At 37.2% G+C, this 12,811-nt stretch overlaps 1 protein-coding gene across 2 annotated transcripts in view; it reads right to left on the reverse strand.

Moving 5' to 3' along the window:
• Positions 1–12,811, reverse strand: part of UBR1 (ubiquitin protein ligase E3 component n-recognin 1) — a 142,904-nt gene that overhangs the window by 55,298 nt on the left and 74,795 nt on the right. The window contains exons 23-28 of one of the 2 annotated variants that reach the window (XM_046007385.1): positions 9,190–9,292; positions 8,271–8,319; positions 7,534–7,688; positions 5,756–5,855; positions 4,652–4,761; positions 743–829 (exon numbers count right to left, since the gene is read on the reverse strand). In XM_046007385.1, coding sequence (XP_045863341.1) covers positions 743–829; positions 4,652–4,761; positions 5,756–5,855; positions 7,534–7,688; positions 8,271–8,319; positions 9,190–9,292 — 604 coding nt within the window. The remainder of the gene's footprint in view (positions 1–742; positions 830–4,651; positions 4,762–5,755; positions 5,856–7,533; positions 7,689–8,270; positions 8,320–9,189; positions 9,293–12,811) is intronic. The other variant, XM_046007386.1, reaches the window with a different exon arrangement.

Consider the following 12,811-nt stretch of genomic DNA (forward strand, 5'->3'; position numbering starts at 1 on the left):
AGAAATAAAGTTAGAAGAAAAAAATTTTAAATCATAACTCAATCATTCAATCACCGACAATTAATTTTACCCAACTTGATGATATCTAACAGTTACTACTAGAAACGTAACAGTTACTACTAGAAACGTAACACTTACTGCTAGATGCAGTGCTAAAACTGAGAACTTAAACATATTACTGAGATGTATGGTATCTTTTTATTGTTTCTATCTAACTTAAGTCCAGTGTTTTTCTTTTAGGAGGGATAGTTAAAAATCACAAGTAGTAGTATTCTCATAATTTTAAGATTAGAATCATCAAAACTTGATTTGTTATATTATAGTATTCTGTAACCTAAATATTACTGGACTTCCTTGAATCTAAGATGTACAATTATCTTATGTTCTGCTAAGAAAAGAATGCTGCTGATTAAATTATAAGTCATTAATTATAGGCTATATCCCAATTTCAGATATTAAAATATTTTAAAAATTAATAAAATATGGTATTTCCAACAGAGCTCCATTGTACATCAATTTCCTTTGCTTTTATAAAATACATATTTTATATTGGACAACTGTATGTCAAATACCACTAATCTCTGTAATATAGAAACACAAGCAAAAGAAGATGGACATCTCATAAACTACAGGTTCCTTCTAACAAAAAAGCAGCAGCTCTCTTAATGCCAGTGAAGTTAACTCTTACACCACTGAAGTTCAAAGACAGAGAAGAACATCACCATTATTATAATGTTATTACCTCATCATTCTTAATAGATTCTGATCCTGATGTAGTTGCCACAATTAAACAAGATTTTTCTCTTAATCGCTTCACTGTGTCAAACATCTATGACAAACAGATGAAAGGTTAAAAGAAGATTTGGCTAGACTGCCCAGAAACCAGAAAAACTCACTAATTTGATTTAGTCATATGTCACAAATGTCTTAGACTTAAATTTGACATACACACACACAAAGAGTTACACATGTAAACAGTTAAATATTTCAAGCATATAAAAAGTGACTCCTGACTATGCCAAACCTTCCCCAGTTGATGAGCAATATAGCCAAGGAGGAGGCTGCATACCTGCTGATTTCATCTGCAGGTGTGAGCATATCTATACTTTAGTCAGGAGAAAAAATTTCTCTTTAATTTAAAATAACATTTTTAGTATAAAGATATATAAAGACAAAAATACAAAATGGAAAGTGAAATCCTCTTTTCCTGATGCCAGTTGCTCTCCCCAAAATTAAGATTATTAGGGGGCACCTGGGTGGCTCAGTCAGTTAAGCATCCAACTCTTGATTTCGGCTCAGTTCATGATCTCAGGGTCATACAGAGCGAGCCCTGCGTGGGGCTCCACTCTGGGTATGGAGCCTGCTTAAAATTCTCTCTCTCCCTCTCCTTTTGCCAGAAAAACATTATCAGAATATATATTTCTTTATATTTACATATATTCTCATCAAAAGCAACCCTATCATATATACCATTTCCTATCTCTTTTTCACTTAAACATTTATCTGTAGAGATACTTCCATAATAGCTTATATAGATCAGTCTCATTCTTTTTACCAAAAATCAACGTTTCAGCAATAGGATGGTACCTCCCCAAAACTTGTTTATATTTTGGAGTCTCATTCTCATGTATAAAAACCTCCCACAAGGAACTTACAACATAACTTTATATTAAACATTGGGGGGAAATATGCAATGATTGTAAGAACTGATACTTGTACTTTCGTATATTTTGATAATGAACTTCGGTATTCTTTTTCTAAAGACTTTATTTATTTGAGAGAGAGAGAATGAGGGAGTGAGCATGAGAGGGGGAAGGTCACAGGGAGAATCAGACCCCCCACTGAGCAGGGAGCCCAATATGGGATTCAATCCCGGTACTCCAGAATCATGACCCGAGCTGAAGGCAGTTGCTCAACTGAGCCACCCAGGCACCCCGAACTTTGGTGTTCTAAATGAAAATAAATTTTTGGAAATGGATCTCCAATAGATAACATTGTATTTACAGAATATAAATGTTGAACTAAAAGCAGTTCAATTTTTTTTTCCTTTTAAATAGGCTCCATGCCCACTGTGGAGGCCAAGGTGGGGCTTGAACTCACAACCCTGAGATCAAGACCTGAGCTGAAATCAAGAGTTGAACTGACTGACCAGGTGCCCTGATTTCTTTTTTTTCCCTTTTCTTTTCTAGAATTCATTTATTTGAGAGAGAGAGTGAGAGAGCACACACAAGCTGGGGGCAGGAGGAGAGGGAGAGGGAGAAGGAAATTCCATGCTGAGCAGGAATCCCTACTTGGGGCTCAATTCCAGGAACCCAGGACCAGGACCTGAGCCAAAGGCAGACACTTAACCAACTAAGCTACCCAGGTGCCCCCCTGGCACCTTTATTTTTTTAAAAAGATTTATTCATTTGACACAGAGAGAGTGAGTGAGGGAGAGCACAAGCAAGGGGAGCAGCAGACAGAGGGAGAGGGAGAAGCAGGCTCCCCTGGGCAAGGAGCCCAATGCAGGGCTCGATCCCAACACCCTGGGATCATGACCTGAGCTGAAGGCAGACGCTGAACGCACTGAGCCACCCAGATGCTCCCCTACTTTATTTTCTTAATAAGAGTTGAATACTTATATTTTGATTTTACATTTTTAAAATTATTATATTAGCAAATTTAACACAAATACTAAATACTTGTGAATTCTACTCCAAGAAAAACCTTAATATTATCTTATATCAAGCATGTTTAAGGAGTATCTCTAGTTACCAAAAAAGCTGACTTCTTGAAGTACAAATCAGTACAAAGACCTCTAATTGATATGAATATGGAAAATAATCACTCCATATTCTAGTTATCAAAACAGTTAGCTAGCTTATCACATCAGAATCTTTTTTTAGTATATGTGCTGCCGGAGCGAGCACCAGAATCTTTTTTTTAAATACAGTGAGGGGAAGCTCCATAATCTTGGTTTTATGTTTCCATGTGGAGGGTTTCCCATTAAGGATATATTCCTTGGCTTTTCTCCCTACCCCTTATTCACTCCTCCCCAAAGGCAGCAGCTTGCACTCAACAGTTCAAGCTCCAAATCCGAGTCATTTTTTACTCCTTCATTTTCCTCATCCTTTCCACCATTATCTATCAACAAATTCTATACATTCTGCCACCAAATTACACCTGAATCAGTTCAGCTTCTTACCATCAGCATCTGAGTCTTCGTCATGCTCATTTCTCAACAGGATTTCTGCAACAGTTTTTTTTTCCTTTCTTTCAAGATTTTATTTTAAGATTTTATTTATTTATTTATTTGTCAGAGAGAGAGAGAGCGCGCAAGCACAAGCAGGTAGAGGGGGAGAGAGAAACAGGCTCCCTGCCGAGGAAGGAGCCCAATGCGGGACTCAATCCCAGGACCCCGGGATCATGACCTGAGCCGAAGGCAGCGGCTCAACCAACTGAACCACCCAGGCATCCCTCAAGATTTTATTACTTTTTTTTTTTTTTTTTTTTGTGAGAGAGAGATAGTGAGAGAGAGCACAAGCAGGGGGTAGGGGTAAAGAGAGAGGGAAAAGCAGACTCCCTGCAGGGCAGGAAGGCTGACATGGGGCTTGGTCCCAGGACCCTGAGATCACGACCTGAGTTGATGGCAGACGCTTAAACAACTGAGCCACCCAGGCATCCCTCTGCAGCAGTATTCTAATAGTTTCCTTGTTTTTACTCTTGTCCCCTATAATCTGCTTACACAAACAGGAGCCATAGTGATCTTACAGAAGTAGAGACCAGATTATGACACTTAAAATCCTTCACTAGTTTCCCACTGTCCTCAAAAATAATATCCACCACTTTACCCTCACCTGTCAGGTTCTATATGATCTTGCTCTTGGCTGCCCCTGCGACCTTGCTGCCTACCTTTCTCTCCCCCGCTAATTGTGCTTCAGTCATATTGGTCTTATTTCTGGCCACCTTAGAGCTTCTGCAGTGCTGTTTCCTATTTGTGGAATACTCCTCCCGATTTTTTAAAGTCTGCCTCCATACTATTCAGTTTCAATGTTATCTCCTAAATGAGGATTTTTTTTTTTTAAAGATTTATTTATTTGAAAGGGAGAGAGAGAGAAAGAACATGCACTAGCCAGAGGAGTGGAGGGAGAGGGACAGAGAATCTCAAGCAGACTCTACCCTGAGTGCAGAGCTCCACAAGGGGCTTGATCTTACAACTCTGAGATCATGACCTGCGCTAAAACCAAGAGATGGATGCTTAGCCAACTTAACTTGGGCCACCCAAGTGCCCCAAAAGAGGCCTTTCAGATTATCCATCTGAAGTTACCCTCTATTCTCTACTGAACTATCCTTTTCTTGTACACTGCCTGTACCTCAACTAGTGTACGCTCCATGATAGCAAGGGCCTTATCTGTGCTGTTCAGAGTCCAGAAATGACCCTGGCACATAACAGGCATGCAACAGATGCTGACCGAATAATGACACAAATGAATAAATCTTAGTTTAGTATAAAACAAAAACAAAAACTTCCACTAAAACATGAAAAAATGTGAGTGACCATGAAATCAGTGGTAAATGACTTTACAGTTGGAGAAGAATGGTTTAACATTACAGACAGAGGATTCTTCAATCTTTAAACCAAGATATGATAAAGTTTATTTATCAGGTTCACCTGGAGTATCCATGTTATCATGTCCTTCTGGCCTTCTAACTGGGGAATTCCTTTGAGTTTTTCCAAAAGCATTTGTATATTCTGAGCATTCATGGCTGAACTTCCCAATCCTTTTTTAAAACACAAAAGTTAAAATCATAAACAATAATCTTCATAATTATAATCTTTAGTGTTATGTTATTCACATTGATAACCAAAGTTCATATTCACTCCCTTAACTACATTAATTTTTCAACAGAAGAATCTGCAATGACATAAAGTACTCAGTACTAAATTAAACAACTTGAAAAACTTGAATTATTTTAGAACTTGTAATACATTTTCCACTGGGGCTGCTAGTCAAAGTTACTTTTAATGATCTGACTCTCCCCTTCCCTCCACTTGGCTCACTATCTAGTAAAAGTAGTTAATGAGAACCAAGGCTTCCAAAAATATGAAAGTGGGGGCTTTTTATATCCATAAATTGAAGAGGTTTATGATGTCTTCAAGGACCTAAAAAATACAGTCTAGAAACAAAATATGAGATACCTTTTTCCTATTGGTCTCGTAATCAATGTCCCTGGAATGTGCTTTGACGAAACTGTCTTAATTTAATAAATAAATCAAAATACATCTTAATAACAATCTAATCTAAACCTATCCTTTTCTGACAGGAAGAAAACAGTGCAAGACAAACACACTATCATTCACTCAGATGTCTACAATCATTTTACATTCAGGAACATAAGTATCTTCCATGGATGGGTAGTGTGAATGTTATGGTTAAGTTGTAAATATTTGTAATACTGAGACAAAGAATGAAAGTAAGAAATCATCGATGTATGCATCCCCACTCAATTTTAGTATATGTGCTGCCGAAGCGAGCACTGCATCCCCACTCAAAAAAAGGAGGGGGTTTAAGCAGTACAAAAGATTGTAGTAGGGGATTAAAAATCTATTTTTACTGTTGAAAACAGTTAAGAACTAAAGATGCTAGAGAAAGTCTTAATTTCAAGATTGTCTATTTTTTAAGGAATGGTAGATTAACACTCTGTAAGAGCTAAACTTTCACTTACAAATTGGTAATTAGCTGAAGCTATGCTGAAAATTAATATTAAAACATACTTGAAGCCTTATGGTAAAAGTCAAATGTCACTTCTTCTTCAGGAGCTTTTTGAAGCTGTTGCTTTTCTTCTAGTAAACCCAATGCCAGAATATGAAATGCCTGAAAGAGGAATATGAAAAGATCTATAAAACTGTGCTTCCTCAGGTAAATACACTTTAAATGAAGGTAAAAAATAAGCAATCTGACAGATAAAAAAGGGGCAAAGGTTATGAACAAGCAGTTCACAGAAAGTGAAATGATACACATATGAAAATGTCCAACCTCACTTAAAGAAATGTGAACTGAAACAAGACCATCCTGTTTTTCACCTATTAGAGTGGCAAAATTTTTAGAGTTTAGTAAAATACAGAGGTGGCTGAGGTGCTGGGAAACAGGCACTTTTCACCACACTGGTGATGGCAAAGTAATTGGTATAATATTTCAAAGGCCAGTGACAATATTTATCCAAAATGTAAAGATACAGACCTAGTATTAGAAATCAGTATGACCTGGCGATTCACAGACCTGTACCCCTGGGGATAAAAATACATTATATGTTTATTAAAAAAAAAAAATTTGGAAGGGGAGGCGAACCATAAGAGACTATGGACTCTGAAAAACAACCTGAGGGTTTTGAAGGGTCGGGGGTGGGAGGTTGGGGGAACAGGTGGTGGGTAATGGGGAGGCCACGTTTTGCATGGAGCACTGGGTGTTGTGGAAAAAGAATGAATACTGTTACACTGAAAAAATAAATAAAATGGAAAAAAAAAAAAAAGGAATCAGTATGACAGATACACTCAAGTATGCAAAGATATTTGTACAAGGGTATTCATTTTAGTGCTATACAGAGACCTGGAAACACCTAAATGTCTAGTAACAGGAGACAGGTTAAATGCACTATACATATCCATACAACAGAACATACAGCTATCAAGAATGAAACAAGCCTGTACATGCTAATGTGTAATGATTTCCAGAGATACAAACCTTTAACAGTGGTTATCTCCTAGGTAGGACACTAGAGGTAGGATTAGAAATTTTAACCTTTGATTTCAAATATATCTCCATGGCCTGAAATTTTTAGTTATGTATTTACCACTGTTATAACAAAAACTGAAGTACACATATGGTATGACCAGCATTTAGAACCTCCAGATCAATAACAGCCAAGGAAGAAAGAAAACTAAATTAATTAAATTTTAAATTAAGTTAAATAAATACCTAGTTATAGCTACCAAAGGTGACATTATTAATTTATCTATAACATTTAATATAACATTTAATATAATAATATACATTATTAATTTATCTATAACAATACCAAGAAAAAACACCCACTTCCACTTAATGAGCTACTTCCTATAAAAACTTAATGAAATAATTATACCCACTTACTGAGGGAGAAATTATTCTTTGCTCCTAAATAGGAAGTGGGGTAACCCAAGATTCAAGTCTGTCTTCTAATCATTATTTGCTTATAATACAAGTGAAATAAGAAATATAGAAAATTACGATGCAATAAGGATATACCAACTTATTATTAGCAGGCCAGGGTTTTAATTCATTTTTTCCAACATAAATGGTTCTCAAGAGTAAGGATACTAAAAACATGAGAATGTATGACTAAGAAAGTCTGCACCACATCTAAACTATTTTTAATGACCCCTAGGTCTCAGGTGCTCTAGTGTGGTTCTGACTGAAGTTACAAAGTTGGAACCAAAGATCTCCCTGGTTCCTCACAAACCCTATCATGTAGAGATAATTTTGGAAGTAGAAAAAATATTTCAAGTATACATACCATCTGAAGCATTCCTTCAGTCCACAAGTTAGAATCTGTGTCAATTGCCCGCTCAAATATGGTCCTGAGAATGTACATCATGATATCACAGTTGAGAAGGTTAACCACTTTGCTGAAAGCAGGGCAGAATTCAGGAGGTGGTGGAGGTGGTAACGCTATAATGATGGGAGATGGACAGCAGGAGACAAGTAATTTTTATTTGGGTTATCCTACATGCTAAATTGCATATGTCAAAATCACATATTACATGCAAAACAACACACGATTTTTGTTACCTTTAAAGCACTGAACATAAGTTACTATATCAGTCACCCAAAATAAACTCTATTTGCTATAAATTAAAAAACTCTATTGTCATTGTATAAGTCATATCTTAATATGAGGAAAAGAATTAACGGATTCTTTGTACTTCCACTAGTTGCCCACCCTTAAAAAACAACGAAAACAAAAATGAAAAACACCATATGCTTTGCTGATATAAAAACCACAGAAAATAGTCAAAAATAGTCCGTTCTGGGGCACCTAGGAGGTTCAGCTCGTTCCGCATCTGATTCTTGATTTTGGCTCAGGATCTCAGGCCTGTGAGACTGAGCCCTTCATTAGGTTCTGCACTCAGAGTGGAGTCGGCTTGTCTCTCTCCCTCCCCCTCTACCCCACCCCCTGCTCGCTCTCTCTCTCAAAAAAAAAAAAAAAAAAAAATCTTAAAAAATGAGTCAATTCAGAATCTCACTTTTTACCTTCATCTTTGTTTTCTTGTTTTCTCCTTTTTTTCTGCATATGTTCTGCCTACGTATCAAAAAACAAACAAACAAACAAAAAACCAGCAACTTTAAATATATTGTTTGGCAAACATGAAACAAATGGGATATTTTGAAGCAAGCAAGAAAGATCCAGGAGCCCACCAAAACACATACTAAGTATGTATTCAAAATGTTACCTTGTGCCAGAAATAAAATGACTATCCTAGGAAGTCACTATAAACCAGATGAGTAACATCCCTCCTCAAGACTTTACTCCCCATTCTTTCAGTCCACAGTACTCTTTCAGTGCCTATTGTTTATTCAGGGCATCATACTATGGGCTAGAAATTATTCATTCATATTTATAAGGACAAGTCCAAATATCACCCTAAATGATCAAACTTAGCATTACCCTTAATGGGACAAACAGACATTATGTGCCTACTCGTGTGAAACAACTTGTTAACTATGTAATACTCTTGCCCCAAAAAGTTTAACTTAAATCTAACCATGAGAATACAATCAGGCATATCCAAAATGTAGGGTATTTTAAAAGATCAATAGCGTGTACTCTACAGATAAATAGCAGTATTATGAAAGACAAAAAAGGCAAAAAGATTACCCCAAATTAAATGGGACTACAGAAACATGACACCAAATGAAGTACAGGATTCTTGACCGAATCCTCCTCCCCATGACACAGTGATAAAGGATTATTTCTAGTAAATCAGAAAAATTTAAATGTTCCCTGTACACTAGACAACATTACTGATTCAATTTCAGTTTCTTGGGTGAGATAATGGCCTCTATTGGTGAGAATCAGTATGAAACTACAGAAAAACCAAGAAATTTTCTGTGGAGTTAGGAACCATAAAGCATTTAAGGCTTATTTACTGAAGAGGATATCTTTTCCTACCTTGCTATGCTGCGTTTTGGAATAATGATAAAAGTACATGTTGAAGTCTTTCAATGATTCATCTTTCAGTTCATAAACTCCATGGCCTGACACACCTGGTTTCCTAAAGAGAAATATAGAGATGTACTACAGTGCTCTTGTAGCATAAAATATTGACATAATAAGAACCTAAAAATTAATCAAACTGTCAAAATCTAGAATTAGTATGATCATTTATCAATTAGCTTGCTTAAACGGAAATGACTAATTTTATTCCAACAGTAAAACTAAAAACCTACATTGCAAGCTCAAAGTCTTGATAACAGCCAAGTTGTGTTTCATAATTAAGAAATTTAAGTAAATCTGAGGAAGTTTATATTATACAGTCCCGATCTCATGCCCTACTTAATTTGCTAAGACTTTCTAAAATGGTAGTGAGATACCAAATTGTAGATGAAAGTACAGTGTTGGGACACCTGGGTGGCTCAGTCATTAAGCTTCCAACTCTTGATTTTGGCTCAGGTCATGATCTCAGGGTTGTAAGATGGAGCCTTGTGTTCGGCTTGTGCTCAGCGGGGAGTCTGCTTGAGATTCTCTGTCTCCCTCTGCCCATCCCCCTATGTGTGAACAAGTTCAAACTCTCTCTCCCTAACAAATAAATCTTTAAAAAAAAAAGAAAAGAAAGAAAGAAAAAGCAGGTTTGAATCATTTATACAGTACTATAAGGAAAAGCATCAAAGCCAAAAGGAATACATCATATTTGTTCAGCACATTAAACAGCTTTTGGTTTCTACTGAATTTTTAAGTGAAATATGTTATTACTAAACCATAAAAAAAGCTACATCCTATTTTAAGTTATTTAAAGCTAGTAATTTATTTATGAATATATTATATAAAAAGAAATTCACTGCCAATAGGAATTTTTTGAATTTCAAGAATTGATCCACTTAAAATCTTATTTCCATCTCATGTATCTCAAAGAATCAAAGAATTATAAAATCTCCCATTCAAATGTATACTGTTTTTGTTTTGTTGATGATTTCCTTCACTGTGCGAAAGCTTTTTATTTTTATTTTTTTTTCTGTTTTATTTATTTATTTATTTATTTTTTTAATTTCCATTTTATTTATTTTTTCAGCGTAACAGTATTCATTCTTTTTGAACAACACCCAGTGCTCCATGCAAAACGTGCCCTCCCCATTACCCACCACCTGTTCCCCCAACCTCCCACCCCTGACCCTTCAAAACCCTCAGGTTGCCCCAACCTCCCACCCCTGACCCTTCAAAACCCTCAGGTTGTTTTTCAGAGTCCATAGTCTCTTATGGTTCGCCTCCCCTCCCCAATGTCCATAGCCCGCTCCCCCTCTCCCAATCCCACCTCCCCCCAGCAACCCTCAGTTTGTTTTGTGAGATTAAGAGTCATTTATGGTTTGTCTCCCTCCCAATCCCATCTTGTTTCATTTATTCTTCTCCTATCCCCCTACCCCCCCATGTTGCTTCTCCATGTCCTCATATCAGGGAGATCATATGATAGTTGTCTTTCTCCGATTGACTTATTTCACTAAGCATGATACGCTCTAGTTCCATCCACGTCGTCGCAAATGGCAAGATTTCATTTCTTTTGATGGCTGCATAGTATTCCATTGTGTATATATACCACATCTTCTTTATCCATTCATCTGTTGATGGACATCTAGGTTCTTTCCATAGTTTGGCTATTGTAGACATTGCTGCTATAAACATTCGGGTACACGTGCCCCTTCAGATCACTATGTTTGTATCTTTAGGGTAAATACCCAGTAGTGCAATTGCTGGGTCATAGGGTAGTTCTATTTTCAACATTTTGAGGAACCTCCATGCTGTTTTCCAGAGTGGTTGCACCAGCTTGCATTCCCACCAACAGTGAAGGAGGGTTCCCCTTTCTCTGCATCCTCGCCAGCATCTGTCATTTCCTGACTTGTTAATTTTAGCCATTCTGACTGGTGTGAGGTAGTATCTCATTGTGGTTTTGATTTGTATTTCCATGATGCCGAGTGACGTGGAGCACTTTTTCATGTGTCTGTTGGCCATCTGGATGTCTTCTTTGCAGAAATGTCTGTTCATGTCCTCTGCCCATTTCTTGATTGGATTGTTTGCTTTTTATTTTAATGTCATCTCTCAATAGTTTATTTCTGCTTTTGTTTCACTTGTCAGGAGATATTTATTTATTTATTTATTTATTTTTTAATATTTTATTTATTTATTTGACAGAAATCACAAGTAGGCAGAGAGGCAGGCAGAGAGAGAGGAGGAAGCAGACTCCCTGAAGAGCAGAGAGCCCGATGTGGGGCTCGATCCCAGAACCCTGGGATCATGACCTGAGCCGAAGGCAGCGGCTTAACCCACTGAGCCACCCAGGTGCCCCCGTCAGGAGATATTTATAAAAATGCTGCTATGGCCAATGTCAGAGAAATTACTGCCTGTGTTCTCTTCTAGGATTTTTATGGTGTTAGGTCTCACATTAGAGTCTTTTATCATGCTATGTTTATTTTTGTGTATGTTGTTAAAAGGTAGTGTCCAGTTTCATTCTTTTATATCAAGTTGTCTAATTTTTTCTCAATATCACTTACTGAGGAGACTATGTTTTCCCCCATTGTATATTCTTGCCTCCTTTGCCATAGCTTAACTGACCATATAATTGTGCGTTTACTTCTGGGCTCTCTTTTCTATTCCATCGATCTATGTGCCTGTTTTGTGCCAGTAGCATACCATTTTTTAAAAATTAGTTTTCTTCCAGTATACTTAACAGTGTTATATTGGTTTCAGGTGTAAAATACAGTGGTTCAACAATTCCATGCAACACCTAGTGCTCTTCACCAGTGCACTCCTTAATCTCCCCATCATCTATTTCACCCATCCCCCACCAAGCTTCCCTCTGGCAATCGCCAGTTTGTTCTCTGTTTTCAAGTCTGTTTCTTGGTTTCTCTCTCTCTCTTTACCCCTTTTTTCATTTGTTTTATTTCTTAAATTCCACATATGAGTGAGATCATATGGTATCTGTCTTTCTCTGACTGACTTATTTCACTTGGCATTATATACTCTCTAGCTCTGGCTATGTTGCAGCAAATGGCAAGATTTCATTCTTTTTTTTTTTAAGATTTTATTTATTATTTATTTGGCAGAAAGGCACAGAGAGAGGGAACACAAGCAGGGGGACTGGGAGAGGGAGAAGCAGGCTTCCAGTGGGAGCCCAATGTGGGCATCGATCCCAGGACCCTGCGTTCATGACCTGAGCTGAAGGAAGACGCTTAACGAATAAGTCACCCAGGTGCCCAATTTCATTCTTTTTTATGGCTGAGTAATACCACCTCTTGTTTTTCCATTCATCTATCGATGGATACTTGGGCTGCTTCCATAATTTGGCTATTATAAGTAATGCTGCAATAAACATGGGGTGCACGTATTCCTTTGAATTAGTGTTTCTGTACTTTTTGGGTAAATATCCAGTACTGCGATTACTGGATCATAAGGTAGTTCTACTTTTAACTTTTTGAGGAACCTCCAAACTGTTCTCCAGAGTGGCTGCACAAGTTTGCATTCCCACCAACAGTATGAGAAGGTTCCTTTTTCTCCACATCCACCAACACGTGCTGTTTTTTATGGT

The sequence above is a fragment of the Meles meles genome, chromosome 6 (assembly GCF_922984935.1).
Source record: "Meles meles chromosome 6, mMelMel3.1 paternal haplotype, whole genome shotgun sequence".
In the NCBI taxonomy this organism is placed as follows: domain Eukaryota; kingdom Metazoa; phylum Chordata; class Mammalia; order Carnivora; family Mustelidae; genus Meles; species Meles meles.